General features: G+C 38.2%; 1 protein-coding gene across 9 annotated transcripts in view; it reads left to right on the top strand.

Moving 5' to 3' along the window:
- Nucleotides 1-18,412, top strand: part of Nrg3 (neuregulin 3) — a 977,464-nt gene that overhangs the window by 751,253 nt on the left and 207,799 nt on the right. For all 9 annotated transcript variants that reach the window (XM_075988670.1, XM_075988676.1, XM_075988671.1 and 6 more), the window contains exon 3: nt 21-94. In XM_075988670.1, coding sequence (XP_075844785.1) covers nt 21-94 — 74 coding nt within the window. The remainder of the gene's footprint in view (nt 1-20; nt 95-18,412) is intronic.

Consider the following 18,412-nt stretch of genomic DNA (forward strand, 5'->3'; position numbering starts at 1 on the left):
CATTTATCCCCTTTTCTCAGGTGCAAGGAAGGCTACCAAGGAGTCCGTTGTGATCAATTTCTGCCGAAAACAGACTCCATCTTGTCGGATCCAAGTAGGTCAAACCTTTTTCTTCTCTGTAATGGGATGTTGTAGGTGGTCTTGCCTGAGTAAAGGTCTCAACCCGGCTGAAGGTTATGTTTCACTTCTGTATCTCTAAACCCTGCTGTTAGAAAGTGGGGAGGTGTCCATGCTCAAAGCACAACTGGGATTAACTCAGTCTAGTTCCTCTCCCATGTGAGACTTAGCCTTCACCTTAAAGCTAGCCTGCAGCTCTGCTGAGAACCAACTGCAGGCAACCGCCTGTCTTAGGACCCAGGCTGGCTCCTAATATCACTCCCTTGCACAAAGAAGGCTACAGAGAAAAAAGCTCATCATTTCTCTAAAGAATGTTATGAAACTGCATTTTCATATTGCTTCTGAGACTTTGTCTGGTAATTTGTGATAATGGTGAACTTATTAACATTTACCTTACTGAAAGAAGAAAATATGTGTAATGAAATTACTTAAGATGTTTTGAAACAAACTGTAAAAACTTAACTTCTGTCTAACCACACTATTTTCATATCAGGGATTACAATATTAACAAAATTATTATTTTGAATCCATGAAAGAAGGCCAATTTTTTATAACCTCAAGTACTGTTGGTTATTAGTTTCAGTTGGTATATGGATTTAAAGGTAAATTTCTTTGTGAAAATGACCAGTTTTGGCTAAAAGTAAAGATTTTACTTTGGCTGTGGTGATTATTTTGCTCTTTCCACGGCTGTTACAATTGAATCATCACTAAAGAAAGATTTTGATGGACTCAAAAATTTAGTTCAATGAGGATAATGGCATGCCTTTCTAAACTGTAATAGCAATATTATGGTTTTATATATCTAACACAAATCATGGGGATTGTAGAAAGCATTCTGTATTGACTATAGCTAGCTTCTCAGTCCACCTGTGTTTTAGAACACAAAGAACATGTCTGGATGTCTTCAATATCTTTTTGCATTGTATGTATCAACTTGTCCCATAAATTTCTAGCCAAATTGTCTGGCTAAATAGAAACTTATTTAAAGAAAGGAAGTTGTTTCTTTAATTTCACTTAAATGAGTTTTATCTTGGCAAGGAATTCACCTTGTCATTCTTTGCAAACTTACCTCCCCTTGAGGAGTGTGAAGGTTGCTAAGAGGCTAGAGAACAGTCCAGATCTCTCTTCTGTGAAATGTGAAGTGCTATTCTCTAGAACTAATCAAAAGATCATGGTGTTAGGGGGTCTGTCTGTATTTCCTTCATTTTGTAGTTGTGGCGACTTGTTGAGCTGAAGCTTTTTGATGTCTAAAGCTCTTTTGTTGGTCTTGGATACATACATACATTTGGAGCATTGGGAAGCTTACATAAAAGATGAGCCTGGCAATTTGTTTTCTCCGCCCCACACAAAGCTGTTTTCCTAAGTGTCTAGCTTGTATTTCATTCTTCATTCTTTCTCTCATTTTCTCACCTACTTTTCTCCTTTCCTTCTTTTTAATACATTTTCCCAAATTAAGTATATATGTTTTCTTCTGTGTATGTGTGTGTTTACATACATGCACATGCATATGTATTCCTGTACACACATGCATGCTATACTACGGTGCACCTCTGGAGGGCATAAGAAAACCTAAGGAAGTCAATTAGACCATGTTAGCCCTGCTGAGTGAAGTTGGGTGGCCAGGCATTGTGGCAAGAGACTTTCCTCACTAAGTTATCTCATTGATGATTATCTCAGATAACCACCACTGTCTCACCAGCTTCTCTTCCAAAAATGTAGAACTTTGTATGTAGCTTTAAAATATTTATCAAGTGCAGAATTCTAGACAAGGCCTTGTATATGATACAACGTAGGTAAAATAATTGCTCTTTAGAGCACCCAAGCAAATTTTGCGATCCAATTGGACTCAGAAATTTAATTCAATGAGGATAATGACAGACACTTTCAAGTTGCAGAGGTGAATTTCTGTTCAGTGCAGATGTTGAAAGTATGTGACCCACATTAGTGACTGTGTGTTTCTCAGAGAAAAAAAAATTCCCCATGAGTCTTCATGGCTGAGATTAAAGTTCACATCATTATTTCATGCAGCAGCAGTGGGAAAGGAAATCCTAGGCATAACTCACAACAGGCTTCTCTTTGAAACATCTCATACCTTGTTTTCCTCCAGATTGGCAAATGCCTGAAATGTTTCGATCATATGACACCAGGAAACAGAAATTTAATTACGTAGAACTGCAAAAATGAACATTCTGAGATATATGGCTAGAAGATAAATACTGTGCTCTGCTCAAGGGATTTTGGGGTTATGGAATTATATAAACTCATTTTCCTGTTACTCAATGTTTCTGTAAAAATGTATATGTCTATAAGAGTCAAAATCAAAATTAGGGATTTTCACACATTAAAAATCTATAGATGTGCCAGGCGGTGGTGGCACAGGCCTTTAATCCCAGCACTTGGGAAGCAGAGGCAGGCCTGGTCTACAAGAGCTAGTTCCAAGACAAGCTCCAAACCTACATAGTGAAACCTTGTCTTGAAAAACCAAAAAAAAAAAAAAAAAAAAAGAAAAAGAAAAGAATCTATAGATAAGACCACGAGTCATATATTATTTTACATATTCATCCATTATGCATTTATTTCTGAGATCATTAATTCATTCCACCAGCCTTTTTAGGTAACTACAAAGTTGTTAATCCACCAAATTATGTCAATACAATGGGATTTTAACTCTGAGAACCCTCCAACCAATGAGGAAAAATAATATGTTTGCAAAAAAACACTGAGATTTATTAGATAAAACTTTTGCTTACCCATATACACCATGGCACATGTATTCAGTTTCTAAGTCTCATAATTTTCATCTGAGTAAAGCCATCATGGGAGATTTTGGTATAACATAGAGATGGAGAACACCATCGCCGAGTAGATTTCTAGCCCACTCCCTTATCTTCATTGTTACCATTATGCGTCTGCAGTTCAATGTTCTGCATGCTAGGAACTGTGCCAAAGGGCTTTGACTGAATTATTTCATTAAATCTTCACAATCACAGACTAGTGCGGAGCGCATTGGAAACTGCTCACATTTTATGGATGTGGAAATTAGACTGCAGAGATGCAAAACACACTAACTCAAGGTCACATAGCCAGTTAACACCCAAGTCTCACTTCTCTTCCAAATGACTTAAGGGCCTAAGCTTCCAACTGATGGGCTCTTTTCTCCCTCTCCTGGAACCTTTCCTTGCTAGTTATTTTCAACAGGACATTTATCACTCTAAATTTCATTGACTGAAACTCAATGACCTGCGGCAAACATCATTCTCAGGAACAATATTTGCACAATTTTCATATCTTAATGCAGCAACTTGAGCTTCCATCGAGATTTAAATCCCTAATGAAATTTCCTTGTCAAAATTCTTGCTGAAGAATTGTTTAATTTGCAGCTCATGATCTCTTCAGAGTGGCTTCATGCTCAGGAAATAAGTGTTCTTCCAATACCCTCCATGTTTTCTTTCTCTGTCCTTCCTCTCCATCTCTTCTGCCTTTTCCCCTTTCTTTCAACTTGATCCTTGCATTTATCTATTGACTAAAATACCACAATGAGATATAAATTACCTGTTCTTTTTTTCTCTCATAGGTAATGCAGAGTTCGTCAGAAATGGGTACCCTTGCCTATATAGTTTGAAAAAAATCATATTACTTTGCATGTAGTTGAGAAAATGAAGCAAAGATGTCACAAGCAAAGCCTCAGTGGTTGCTGTGATGAGGTTGTGAGCCCTGGAATGTGGTAAAAAGAACCTATAGGATAAATCCATACTGAGCTCCCATGTACGTAATAACTTTAGAATGTTTTTTAAGTCTGTTTTAAAACAAAACAAACCCTAATACATGCAGCTGCCTTTCTTCAGGATTCAGTTTATGGTGGGTTCCTGCCACATCACTGTCCCATCTAGCTCTGGAGGAGCTCCATGGCTTGTCTCTGACTCTGCCCTTCTTTTTCCCAGCATTGAGTTTAGTTTTCCCCGCCTAGCTCTGATCCCTTATAGCTCTGCTATAGGCTCAAAGCATTTTCTTTATTAACCAATGGTAATCACAGCATACAGAGGGAAACCCCACACCAATTCAGTTTTCCCCTGTAGTGGTATTTTGTTTGTGTTTTAATGAATAAAGCTTGCCTGAAGAACAGAGTACAGAGCTAAGTTACCAGAGACCAGGCAGTGGCAACACATAGCTTTAATCCCAGTACTAGGGAAATAGAAACAGAGGAATCTCTATTAGTTCAAGGCTACCCTGGGCTACACAAGATTGAATCTTTCTAAAAGAGAAACAGAGCTCACACAAAGGTGATCCCAGAACTTGGGATCTCATGCCTTTATTCCCAGCACTAGGTAGGTGGAGACAGGACTGATAAGGCTGGGCAGAGAGAGGAATATAAGGCAGGAGGAGACAAGAGCTCAGTGCTGTCCCAGGATGCAGTCTGAGTTGTAGTCTAAAGCAGTCTGAGGACAGGATCGCCCCTTTGATCTGAGCATTGACAGAAGTAAAAGGCTGGCTGCACTGCTTCTCTGCTCTCTTAGCTTTCACCCCCTAATATCTTTCACCTCCTAATATCTAAATTAGACCAATTAGAATCTGTGCTACATTCCCCTTCCATTCTCCCTCCAATCCCTTCCATGTCCCCTCCCCTTATCACCTTCCTTCTTCTTAAATACATGACCTCTTTTGCTTTGATTATTGCTGTTACATTATCCCCCCCCCCGTGTGTGTGTGTGTGTGTGTGTGTGTGTGTGTGTGTGTGTGATTGAGTGAAAAAAAAGAGAAAGAGGGAGAAAGGAAAGAAAGGGGGAGAGAGAGTGTATGTGTATGTGTGTCTACACATAACTACAACTGGCTAAGTTTTCTTTAGTATGACTCTTATAAATGCATGATTTTCAGTATAACTACTTGATATTGGAAAAGCAAGTAGTAGAGGGCTCATCCCTGAAGAAGACTAATTCTCCCTTTCTGAGCAGTCATTAGTTTCCTGTAGTTCATTTCCTAGGGGTTGGACTCCTTGAGATGTCCCCTTTCCATGCTAGCATTTCTTCTGCTAACATTGCCACTGTTGACTCCTCGCTTATGCAGCCCTGCTCTTGAAGTGTCATGGGTAAAGCTTCCCTCTTATTCTAGGAGCAGACATTTTGTTCCACTGTCCGCTACAATCTTCCAGCCCCCTCTTCCTCAGTGTTCTCCAAGCCTTAGGCACAGGAGCTCTACTGCAGAGGCAGTGATTAGGTCTGTACAACCCAGTTGTCTTTATATTTTGGCCAGTTGTGGGTTTCTGTGATAGTTTCTGACTGTGGCAAAAAGGAATTTTGATGGAGGGTAGGAGGCACAATTATCTGTGGGTAACATTCTGTACTTACTAGAAAGTCGCCTTGCTGTATGTGCATATAACAACAAAACTGATTTCAGAAAATCACATCTATACTGAACAGGTGCAGATTTCTCCTCTTACTCCTTAAATAATATTTGACAAGTACGGCCACAGCATTTATGCTGTATCTGGAATTATAACCAATACAGAGATGACTTAAAGTACACTACTCTATACTGGGCACATATGCATCCACACATTGGCTATCAGAGGAGATTCCTATAGCTGACCTTCCCTGGGTAAGGACTGCATTTGACTTATTAATTAGACATGATTTGTACATAAACATATGTTGTTCCATTCCATGTTCCTAACTTTTGTTTTTCCCCATAAAAAAAGTTATGACAAAAACTGTTTTGCAGCTACTCTAAAGGTGCTTCTGTTGAGATGCTTCCAAATGCTAGGTGTTAACAAACATTGGAAGAATAAATTGTGGAAAACTTCAGCCAGGAATTTCTTTTTTTTTTTTTATTGAGAAAAGGAAAAAAAGTTTCAGCCTCCTCCCAGCCTCCCATTTCCCTCCCCCTCCTCCCACCCTTCTCCCCCTCCCCCCACTCCTCTCCCCCTCCCTCTCCAGTCCAAAGAGCAGTCAGGGTTCCCTGCCTGTGGAAAGTCCAAGGTCCTCCCCCCTCAGTCCAAGTCTAGGAAGGTGAACATCCAAACTGGCTAGGCTCCCACAAAGCCAGAACATGAAGTAGGATCAAAACCTTGTGCCATTGTTCTTGGCTTCTCATCAGCCCTCATTGTTCGCCATGTTCAGAGAGTCCAGTTTTATCCCTTGCTTTTTCAATCACAGTCCAGCTGTCAGCCAGGAATTTCTAATATTAAAAGTAAAGAAATGACTGTAGGTTTGGAGAATGAGATCAGTGTTTAAGAGCACTTGCTGCTCTTGCAGATGACCTGGCTTTGATTCCCAGCACCTACATGATAGCTCATAACAGTTTTCCATAAATCCAGTTGTAAGGAATCTGATGCCCTCTTCTGACCTCTGAGATTACCAGACTTGTATATGGTATACATACACTCACATCCACAAAACAAGTAAATAATTTTAAAATGAAGAAATAACTGCAAAGTAGCATCAGTCCACACCCGATGGGGTCTGTGACATCTAATGTTATATTATTCCCTCAACTCGTGGCTTTTGTGTTCCTTTCTATTCCTGTTTGATATAGATTTCAAATACAGCCTATTTATGATCTGTGTCAAATGCAGGGGTAACCATACTGGTTTCACCCATGCTCATCAGTCTTTCCTAAATGTACAGTGCATTTATGTTCTATTCCCAGGAGCTGCTGTGTTTTGGAGATGAACAACAGAATAGTTGGTTCCTTTGGATGCTCTTTGGTATGATGTTCTATTCCCAGGAGCTGCTGAGTTTTGGAGATGAACAACAGAATAGTTGGTTCCTTTGGATGCTCTTTGGTATGATGTTCAGAGAACGAGCACCCTAGGCTGTGCACATTCCATCCTTCTTTCCACCAGCGCTGCTTGAGTAGATGATGGCAGTGTCGTCTCATTCTTTTGAGAGTGACGTGAAATGAAATAGTTTACACTTCTGCCATCTTCCTTTCTAATTTGATATGACCCCTTTCAGTTTATACAGTTTTAAAAACCTGGACACGCAGATTGAAAAGAGCTTCTTACAATGAAGATTTTAAAAGGGAGAACAAAAGAGTTTAAAGGTCAGCTACAGTGTTGACAAGAATCAGAGATGCAAAAATGTGTTTTCTGTTTTCAGGGCCATATTTAAAACTCTAACAGAGCCACTTTGGTAAACGGTGACTTATAAGCTCTAAATATTGTGCTAAACATATGTTTATGTTTCCTTTTTTATTACCAACCCTTAATTATTGTCAGTTTACGGTAGAGGAAACTGAAATTTAGAGACTTTAATTAACCCACCCAAATTATGGGTTCCTAGGAATTTTTAAATCAGTACATTCTATACTTTAGCATTCCAAATGCTTTCTGGTACAGGAGTCAATATTTTTTTTTTTGGTTTTGCAAAAGGCAACTTTTAAATCTTTACTTTTATTCTTTTGTGAGTAATCAAAACTAAAGCATTCCATTTTATTTTAATTTAAATTTATTTTAACATAAATAGAAGCATAAAAGTACAGAAATGTATGGATTTGGATGTACTATATGATGTAAAATTGGGCTGAACATTGCTCTGCATTCATTATGGTATGGAGTAAACAACTTCAATCTGTTTTTTCTGGGTTTATAAAATATATATTATTATTGTTATTTTTAGTTGCTCAAATGAATGTAGTAGATCAAAACATCTCCAAATCATCCACTGATAACTCAGAGCCCATTGGCCAGCATCTCCTATCCCTTCATCCCTTTGTACATGGTCCCTGGGTACCTCCTTTCAGTTCTTTAATTATATCAGCTTAACTTTAGATTCCACACTGAATAAGAGAGTGTGGTACTTGTCATCCTGTGCTTAATTGATTTCTCTTAAAGCAGTTTCCTCTAGTCCTATGCTTGTACTAAATTCCCATCAACATGGGCAAGATTACTCTTTTCTCCACAACTTCACTGAGACTTTTCATTCCTCAGTTTTGGGAAAAGCCATTCTTAACTAAAATCATGAGCTACCTCATAGTACTTTTGTATTTCCATTTAGTCATATTGGACATTTTTTCCACATATTTGTTGGCTATGTGCACACATTCTTCTGAGAAATGTCTATGTAGCTCTGTCGTCTACCTAGAATGTGATTGTCTTTTATTTATATAGTTTACTATTTCTTTGTATGTTTAGATTATTAACCATATGTTAGAAATGCAGAATATAAATATTTTCTTCCATTTAATACAGTGTCCTGTAACATGAAGGCCGGCTTATTGGGGTTTCTTTCCTGCCCGGTATCCCACAGCTGGCAAGCCCCAAAGAAAACCACACAGAGATCTCTATAAGTTATAAAGTTGATTGGCCCTTTAGGTGAGGCTACTTATTAGCTCTTGTAGCTTATATTAACACATTATTCTGATCTATTTTTTTGCCATATGGCTCGGTACCTTTTTCAGCTGGCAGGTCACATCCTGCTTCCTCGGTGACCTGCGCAGGACTGGGAGGAATCAACTTCCTCCTTCCCAGAATTCTCCTGTTCTCATTGCATCATTCCTACGTCCTGTCTGGTTTTTCCACCTATACTTCCTGCCTGGCCAATCAGTGTTTATTTAAAACATGATTGACAGAATACAGACAATTCTTCCACACCAGTGTCTCCTCACTCTGATAATAGGTTACATGTGTTGTGTGTACATTGAGATGTGAAAATTTGTATGGATACATGGGTACCAACTATGGAGTCCACAAGTTAACCTTTAGTGCTATGCTACAGGCATTGGCAACCTTCTTCAAATAAAAGTTCACCACTTACCTAGAAATTTCAAATTAAGCTGAACTAGCCAGCATGTTCTGAGGACTCTTACTGTCTCTACCTCCATAATTGTTGGATTGTAAATGCAGATCACCATCCCTGGATTTTTTTATATGTGTGCTAGAGGTTCAAATTCAGATTCTCATGTTTTTCATAGCTAGCATGTTAACAGCTAATCCACTCTTCAACTCAGTTGGATAGGTTTTAACTGTTTTATTGCTAGGTATCTCTGCTGTTTCCATTTTCTTTGGAATCTTGCATACATTCTTCCCTTTAGAGGAAGCTTTGTGAGAGGATTACTATGATATTTATTGGAGACATACACATGAGTTTCCCTTAAACCACAAGGAAACCTTCAGAATTATCATTTTTTCCTGCTTTCTTGTCTTTCCAATAAAAATCAGTGATTACAGCAGTAGGAAATTTCCAGTGATGGGCAATTGTCCAGCAATGCAATCTTGACCCATGAGAACTGTTTTATTTTAAATGTTGCCCTTCCATTAAGCAGCAACAATGAGAACACAAAGCTCCTTTAAACATTTATGTCATACAAATATTTTCAAATACATGTAATAACTATGACAAAATTGTTCTAAATTATATAAGAGGCAATCATGTATGTTCTTATGTGTTCAAACACTTAACACATCTTTGTAAGATAAAATCAAAACTACAATTCCCAGTTTTCCTACGGAGGCTGGACAACGAGGGAGGGAGAGAGAGGTTGTATCAATCTCAAAGCATAACTCATGGTGGAATCAACCTTTCTATGCTCCATCCTCAGCCTCTCCAGTGTTTGTATTGCATTCATGACACCATTTATATTTTAACTGTATATATAAGACACATATGGTGAAATTTAGATGGCAAAATCTCTGAAAATTCATGACAGGACATGAGATCTACATGGAAACCTACAGTATGTTCTGACACATTTTACAAAATATACTCTGAGATGAATATCCAGCTCTACATAAAATCCCAGAGTTTTTGTTAGTATTTATCTATATATCTATCCACTGTATTTTTCTCTGGAAACTCATGGGCAATTAGACTGTTAAGAATTAGAATATATATTCTGTAGAAAGACAAGAGAATCTAGGATTTGCTCACCACGGGAACCTGTGTTTATGATGTTGCTCTCACATCAGGCATTGAAGTAACTTTGAATTACTGAGAGAGAATTGTCCTGTGGAAAAAGTTTTGCTGGATTCCATCCAAACATGTTTTTTAAATCTAATTAAAAAGTTATAAAATATCTACAAAGTGCCTATCACTTTGCTAAATATTAAAATTAACAGAACGTTCGATGTGGTGGTGCATACCTTTAATCCCCGAAATGAGATGGCTGAAGCAAGATCTCTGTGTGTTTGAATTCAGCCTTGTATACACAGTGATTGCCACAACAGCTAGAGCTACATAGTGAGACCCTGTTTCAAAGAGAGAGAGAGAGAGAGAGAGAGAGAGAGAGAGAGAGAGAGAGAGAGAGAGAGGACATAACACAATAAAATTAACAGAGTAACATTTTCAAACTTTAAACCCCATTTTTCACTTTAGGAGAGTAATCTTAGAAGAGTAAAGCATTCTCATGGTTCAGTAGTATGATGGTGTTGTTTACATTGACTATGCTCCCATTCCAAAGAAAATATGAAAGATAAGATAAGAAAATTCATGTTGTCACATCTGCCACTCGTCCAATGACTGCTGTCTGTGAAGGTCATCAGTGCTCTCTCTGTTCATGGAAGAAGCATCCCAAGTAACCCATCAACGTTTCACAAACAGTAAGGAAGTTTTAACACTTCCAAAGGATTAATCAAAACCTTTATCCACCAGCTCTGACAGTCTGAGTCAGTGATCAATTACACTGTGTTAGATACATTTTCGTTTGCCCAAAAACATCCCTCAACTTTCTGTTTTTAGGATATTTGTTTTCTCTAAAGCAAATACACATATAACTTGAACATAAACAAAAGTACAATTTCATTGGAAATGATTCAGCATTAATATATATTAGTGTAATGTCAGGAATTAATGATATTTATAGCTTAATATATAATAAGCATAAGCAGAAACACAAGAGAAATATAGTCTGTGATGCACTTAACTGTTTGGATGTGCTTGGTTCAGTGGGTCATCATCTTTGTACTGACTGAAAAGAACCAAGCGATATACCTAGATGTGAACTGGAGCCTCTCCTGAAAGATATTTTCCTAAAATAGTGATCAGGGTGGAAAAAATCAGTCTGAGCAGTCTCTGACATAATTAGAGTGTTGCTAGACTGCTCATGACACAGAATATCATACAACCACAAGGGAACAAGACGGAGCTGTGTCTCTTCTCACTGTGTCCCAGTTTTCACTGTGTCCAGAAATAGACTTTGAGCCAAGTTGGTTCTGTCCTCCCTTGTTATAAAGTGCCTTTCATTATTCTGCCTATGTACACACTCCCATGTGGAATACTTGGGCCCCATAGTATTCCTGTAACAGTTTGGCAAATTCTCCTAACGTGTTCAACATAGGAAGCATATGATGTGGCATTTGTTACATATCTAACATTATCCTTTCGAACTTCTCATCTTATTTCATCTTTAGGTCTCTCAAAACAGTCAAACAAAACAAAACAAAAACACAATGAGATAAATATTAATTGCTTCTATTTTATGAGAGTGTGAGTGGTATCATTAGGTGAGATTTAGGCAATAGATTCATTTGTAGCTATTTTAATAAAAGGTTTGGGAGACTATGATTCTTTTGGTTTCTGACAGGGAAGAAGCCAGGGGGTTGAAATTTTCTTTCAACAAAGAAAAATTTTAGGATATTAGAAAACACAAATGAAATAAAAAATACTTCTGAGGAGGTAGGAATCATTCCACCATGCATACTTGGCTTATTGATTTATACACAGCAGGCCACACATTTCCTTCCACAGGACAGAGCTGATACATTACTTTTGTCTATAGTGACATAATAAACACAGATGCAGTATCTACTTTACATTTTTCCATTCTCAGTTAGTGTTGCAATCGAAAAGTAATGAAAGTGAGCTTTACTTGTTCTTTGTAATCCCAGCTTGCCCTGTGGTAATGACTCCATTCACAACTTGCTCATATTGAGCAGTTTTACAACATATTCTTGTACCTTGCTGCTGCACTCAGAATAGTCACTGATAGTTCACAGACTACAGATTTACAGTGTAGTCTTCTTTTTCCCCAAATGGACAATAGTTTGCCAGCTTTATAAATTCTCTAAGGAAGGAGGTGAGAATCCAATTTCAGGTCAAAGTTCTTTCAAGTCAAGGACCATGATCCATTAGCTAGTGTGGGAAAAGAATAGTCTCTGTGCTACACAAAGGAACACACAAATACGTGAAAGCAGCTGCAAGGCACTAGTCTTTTACCAAAAGGTTCCAGAAGAACCTAACTGGACTAAGAAGTGTGCAGAACCTAGAGGGCTGTATCTTTTATCTCTAATAGAGATGGTAACTGCATTTCATTCTTTGGTGGCAGTTTGGCTTCATATCTTAATGTTAGCTAATTGGTGCAATGAGGAAAGAGATGTTTCAGGAAGCAGAGTCCTGTATCAGGCAAACTACCTTTGATATAGTATATAAGATAATGCTTCTCACATGTTCATACATGACTTAGGTGTTAGGCGTTTTACTTGGCACTATGATAGAATACATCACAGGAGTAACTTACCAGGAGAAGCTACTTTGGTACAAAGTTTCAGAGTCTTCCACCATCCTACAGAAGACATGGCAGAGTTCATAATGGTGTAAATGGACTAGTTTACATTGGTGCCAGTGTGAGGTGACTAAGCACATTATGACAGCAAATCAGGGAGTAGAGAAGGGATGAAAATGAATATGATCCTTAAAGTTCTATCTCTGATGGCCTACATGTAAAATCCAGGTCCCATGACCCAACAACTAAAGGCTCCTCTGAACACTCAAAACCCACTTTTCATCTACAGAAAACATGTTCTAAATAGAAGCGTCATTATTCTTTCTTTTTTCAATTTTTAGGAACTTCATTCTCACATTTCCGAAGGAAATCCTGCCCAGGTTTATTCTTATCCTGTAATAATACACCCTCTCTCCCACCTACCTATGTCCTATCATTCTGCTGGCGTTTTCATTATTATTATTCAAGGTCTTAGGAATTTTAGTGCTTCTGAATCTGTGTGTACAATTCTGTGTGAGCCTCTGATGTCACAAAAATAATGCAGTTCTAGTAACTTGGGAGTAAAATTACCAACTCTTTATGGAAAGTAGGAGACCCAAAATCAAGTTCCTACTTGTCATCAGACTCCTGGGTCCTCCTAGGTTTTTTTTTTTTATGGAGGAAGATGACTAGGGCATGGGATAAGTGGAATTGGAATGTGAAATCCACAAAGAATCAAAAGAAGTTAAAAAGAGAAATTATTAATGGTGTCAAACCTTGCTGTGATACAGACTGCTATGTTGCTTCCTCATGAATTTGGATTAAGCATCTTTTGTGCGGCACATGCACTGTCAGAGAATGGAGCAACTACTGTATTTGGGACCTTCATTTGTATTCTGTTGTCAAGTAGACGCTACTACAAATGGAGTCAGTTTTAATGAAAGAGAGAGAGAGAGAGAGAGAGAGAGAGAGAGAGAGAGAGATATTTTGGCTAACAGACCTGATTCAAGTCTTAGGGCTTGCAGCTGGTGACAGCCTTTTTACTCTCGAGTCCCAGGGTGGTGCAAACCATTCCTCAGTGAGAGAAAGGGGGTGAGGATATATAGACTGATGTCTACTGATTGTTTCCTTTCATAGAGCCACCAATATTCAGTCATTAACAGAGTTCAATTAAGGACACCATGAATAGCTAAAGGGAACTAACGATCTTAGGGTAAAGACGTCTATGCCCAACAGGTTCTGTCGATCCATAATTCTTTATTCTTCTTGTTCTCCCTTGCTCTATATTGTTCTTAGTTCTACACTGTTCTCAGTTTTACATCATTTTTAATTCAACCCATTACCCTAAAACCAGCAAATCCCCAGCCCTAGCAAGTTCCAGGGCCTGAATTCTTGTGCCCCGTAGAAAATCAGATAAGAATTTCTTCACAAACACATACACACACACACACACACACACACACACACACACACACACACACACAGAGAGAGAGAGAGAGAGAGAGAGAGAGAGAGACAGACAGACAGAGAGACAGAGAGACAGAGAGATCCATGGGTGTGGTTAGTATAAGTCCAGTGATCTCCTTAATGGAGAAAGTTAGTTAAGAAAGAAATTAAATCATCTGGGAATTCTAGAGGAAGGTTAGTGTGCATTTTTAGGTGGTTAGTAAGAGCATAAGGTTTATTTTCAGTAAAATTATGAAGAGGGCACAGATTGTTTAAATTAGAGCACCACTTTTCTTCCATTATACATAGAGAAGACCAGGTAACCAGATAACCTACCTAAACAGTCAGAGAGAAGCTAATGGCTCTTGAACAGATAGCACATACACCTAACCCTGTAATGTCTACAGGCCTAGGTCTGGAGTTAGATGTACTGCTCTGAGTGAAGAAGAGACCCAGGCCTCTAAATTATCAATTCTGGCCAATACTATTATGAACTGTTCTTGTCTTGGGGTAAAACCAGAGCAGCAGCTTTGGGCAAGTACTAATTCTATGTCTTTAGAGATCTGCGAATATCTTTTTTTTTCTGGGCATGTCAGTAATTTTTTTAATTTTTATTTATTTAAAAAAAACTATCTTTTTGCATTTTATATTCCAAATCCATTTCCCATACCCTCCCCTTGTCCTGCTTCCTCCACCTTCCCACCTCATCCTGTCCCCCATCTACTCCTCAAGGAGGGTAAGGCTTTCCATGGGAAGTTAGCAAAGCCTAGCACATTGCTTTGAGGCAGGACAAAGTCCCCCTTTAATCTAGTCTGAGCAAAGTATCCCTCCAGAGAGAATGGGTTCCAAAAACCAGAACACGTAGCAGGGATAAATCCTGGTATCACTGCAAGTGGCCCCACAGTCTGCCCCAGCCGTATACTGTCACCGACATTTAGAGGGCCTAGTTTGATCCTATAATGGTTCCCTTGCTGTCAGCCTGAAGTTGGAAGGCTTCCATTAGCTCAGGTAAGCTGTTTCAGTGGGTATCCCTATCATGGTCTTGACCTCTTTGCTTGTATTCTCACTCTTTCCTCTTTTCGACTGGACTTTGGGAGCTCAGTCCAATGTTCCACTGTGGTTCTCTGCATCTGCTTCCATCAGTTTCTAGATATAGGATCTATTATGACATTTAACATAGTCATCAATCTCACTACAGGTCAAGGCCAGTTCAGGCACCCTCTCCACTATTGCTTAGGGTCTTAGCTGGGATCATCCTTACGGATTCCTGGGAACTTCTCTAGTGCTAGGTTTCTTGCTAGCACCATAATGGCTCCCTCCACCTTTGTCTTCAATGGGATGTTCTTTGCCTAAATATTGATCAAATGCCTGGGGATAAAGATAAATGCAGGAAAGCAGATCTCTGCATTTACCTAGAAGAGAGGAACGGAAACTGTTTGTGAACTAGGAAAATAATTTTCATATATGTAACAGCAATAGAATTCAGCTACAGCGAAAAATCTACAGCAAAGGACAGCCTCTTACTCACAAGGCAACAATGCCTAAGAGCCTTGCCTTTTCTTGAGCCGTTTACCAGATCCCTTAGATTTTTTAATTGCTTGTAAAAAGATGGCTGAGTAATTGCTCTATAATGGTGGGGCTTGTGGCAAGTCATCAGTGCTTGACACTTATGACTGGGGCTAATCTTAGTCATTACCAAAGACTTCCTTCTCAGCAGTACTTCTAGATTAAGTTTCTTGTTCTTTTGATACTTGAAAATTGATACTAAATGTCAAAACAAATTTTACTGGGAACAACCTAAAGAATAAAGTAAGCACATCTTGTTTATTATTTAAAGTTACCAAAGGTTCCAAGACCTTAAATGGTCATAAAATTTGAGTGGGAAGAGGAAGCCAAAGAGAAAGAAACCACACATCTGAGTAATTTTATATGCTGATGTGAGATACTTCTTAGTGCGGATTCTGTGGTTATCCAGGATTATTCAAATTTGACTTTCTAGTTACTTCATAGAATTGCTTGAATATGCCACAATTTATGTGCTGCATGTCTGTTTGCTAAATGTAAAGAATACATAGACTATTTTTATAAACTCAAACTTCTACCATTTACAAAGGAAATATATAAATTCTGTCACCCCAAAACAAATAAAATGAGAGTTACAAGAAAATGTATTCAATTGAAAATTACATAATAAAGTATTAAGTAAGCACCCAGAAGCTATCAGAATACATAAGAATATGGGATGAGGAGAGTTAAGGTGTGGTCATTCGTTCATTGAAAAGCTGTGGTCCAAGTACTGTTCCAACAGATATTCTAAGAACTCCTTGTCCTGCCACTCTAAAGAGGACCAAAGGGGATATGTCAGTTGAGGAAATCAATTACCTTTTAGATGAAAGTCATGTTCCTACTTTAGACTAAGTGATATAAATAGAAAACATATTCATGCAGAAAAGAAAGAAAAAAACATGTGAAGCTTCAGGCAGTCAGGGTAGGGAGGGCCTTGGGTGTGACAATAGGAGGAGAAGCACAGGATCTGAGGGGCAGAGGGATACAAGCTTAGTTCATCATGACAAGACCAAGTTCTAAGAAAGTGCATTAGCACCAGACTGCATTTCAACCCTTCCTTTCTCTTACCTCATTCTGTTATTCTCACTGAAATTCCTTCATTCTTTATGATTTAGAACAGAGAGATAAAGGAACTGCTTGCATTACAGTATGACACCTGGGAAAGTGTGTGTGTGTGTGTGTGTGTGTGTGTGTGTGTGTGTGTGTGTGTGTGTGTGTCTGTGTGTGTGATGGTAATTTTTACCAAGATACACAGGAAATATTTTTATGTATTTGAATATTTGAGAAACAGGAATTTGGTAGACAGAAAGGCTTTCATAAACCTACTGAAGGAAGAACTTCTATTTTTTCTAGTAGACTGCATATATTTAATTTCTTGCCAAATGGATTTTCATTTAATTCTTTTCCTTACTGAATTTAAATTTTAAATTGTTTTCATTCTCAGGTTTGAGTTTGACTAGTTTTGTTTAATATCTTTCTTTCCAGAACTGTAATTTTTTTCGAATCTATTTTTTTGTATGTTAATACTATAGAGCAGTGAACTTGGCCAACACATCACACGTGAATGACAATTATTTCACCTCCAATGGTTTGTCATTCCCTAGCTGAAACGAAGTAGCTTTGATTTACTGCAGTTGGGGTGGAAGGAAGATTGCTGAAGGTTACAAGATTGATTCTGCTTTTATTGTCGTATTTGAGGTTGACTTTTATGCCCCAGTAACTTGCCTGGATTTGTGCTTTTCAAGCGTCTGTGATGCTCAGTGTAAGGCAGAGTCATGGATGACACTCCAAGATGAGGAAGTTTGCTGAATTGCTGGTCAGAAAGCAGATTTGAAAGAGCATTTTTAGGATTTAAAAGTCAAACTGAAATTTGTTCTCCTTGTTGAAAATGACCAGGTCAACAATTAAAGATGTGTTTGTGTAAGTGCTGGAACATGAAAGGGAATATCTCTAGATAGAACAATGTATCTCAGTGAATACAAATTGCCCCCTCAATAATAAGAAAATTTGACAAATGTGACCAGCTAGATAACTGCTCACTACAAGATAGGGTAAGGTTCAGTTTCATCTCTGTATTCACATTAAAAACCCATGGAAGCAAATATTCACAATTCTAGCATTTTAAGGCATGAGCATCTAGTAGTTCTTGATTGCCCTCCTTCTGCACCTCACTAAAGAAGGTCAGGTCCACAATCTATAGATGTCCATTTTCCCTTCACCAGATATAACTTGTAGCAGGTGGATAAATAAAGCACCACAGGACTGCAGGTGAAATGTTTCAACATCTGAAACTAGTGAATCCTAATTTTCCCACACTGTGTATGCACAGAGAAAATATGAGATAATCAACTATGTTGATTTTGTTAAAGGGTCACCTTTTTAGTTCTGTGAATGGAAGGAAAGAGTAAAGTTGTATGGAAGAAACCACACCCACCTCAATCCAATCAGATTTGCATCAGTAATAATAATAGGAGTAAATGAAAACAGTATAAGGCATGAAGTCAGAAGGATGTACTGTTAACAATCCCTGAGGTACCAGAATGACCACAGTAACTTATCCTATGCATACAGCTCTTGGCATATGTGGTAGACACAGGCTGAAGGAAACCATAGATGATGCTACTCAAGGCCATGATACAATATGTAGACATAAGTTCTTGAAAGAAAACATTCTTGAAAGCAGACATTCCAACTCTTGTTGATAAAATCTGTTCAATATATCTGTATCACGCAATATAGTCTTGAAAGAAAGAGAAGAAAAAAGAAAGAAGGAAGAGAAAGAAAAAAGGATAACAAACATTTAACAAAATCTTCTTTGAATTGTACCTGAGGATCTGGACGTTAATTTTAACATTAACCAATTAGTCCAAAT

The sequence above is a fragment of the Microtus pennsylvanicus genome, chromosome 10 (assembly GCF_037038515.1).
Source record: "Microtus pennsylvanicus isolate mMicPen1 chromosome 10, mMicPen1.hap1, whole genome shotgun sequence".
Classification (NCBI taxonomy): domain Eukaryota; kingdom Metazoa; phylum Chordata; class Mammalia; order Rodentia; family Cricetidae; genus Microtus; species Microtus pennsylvanicus.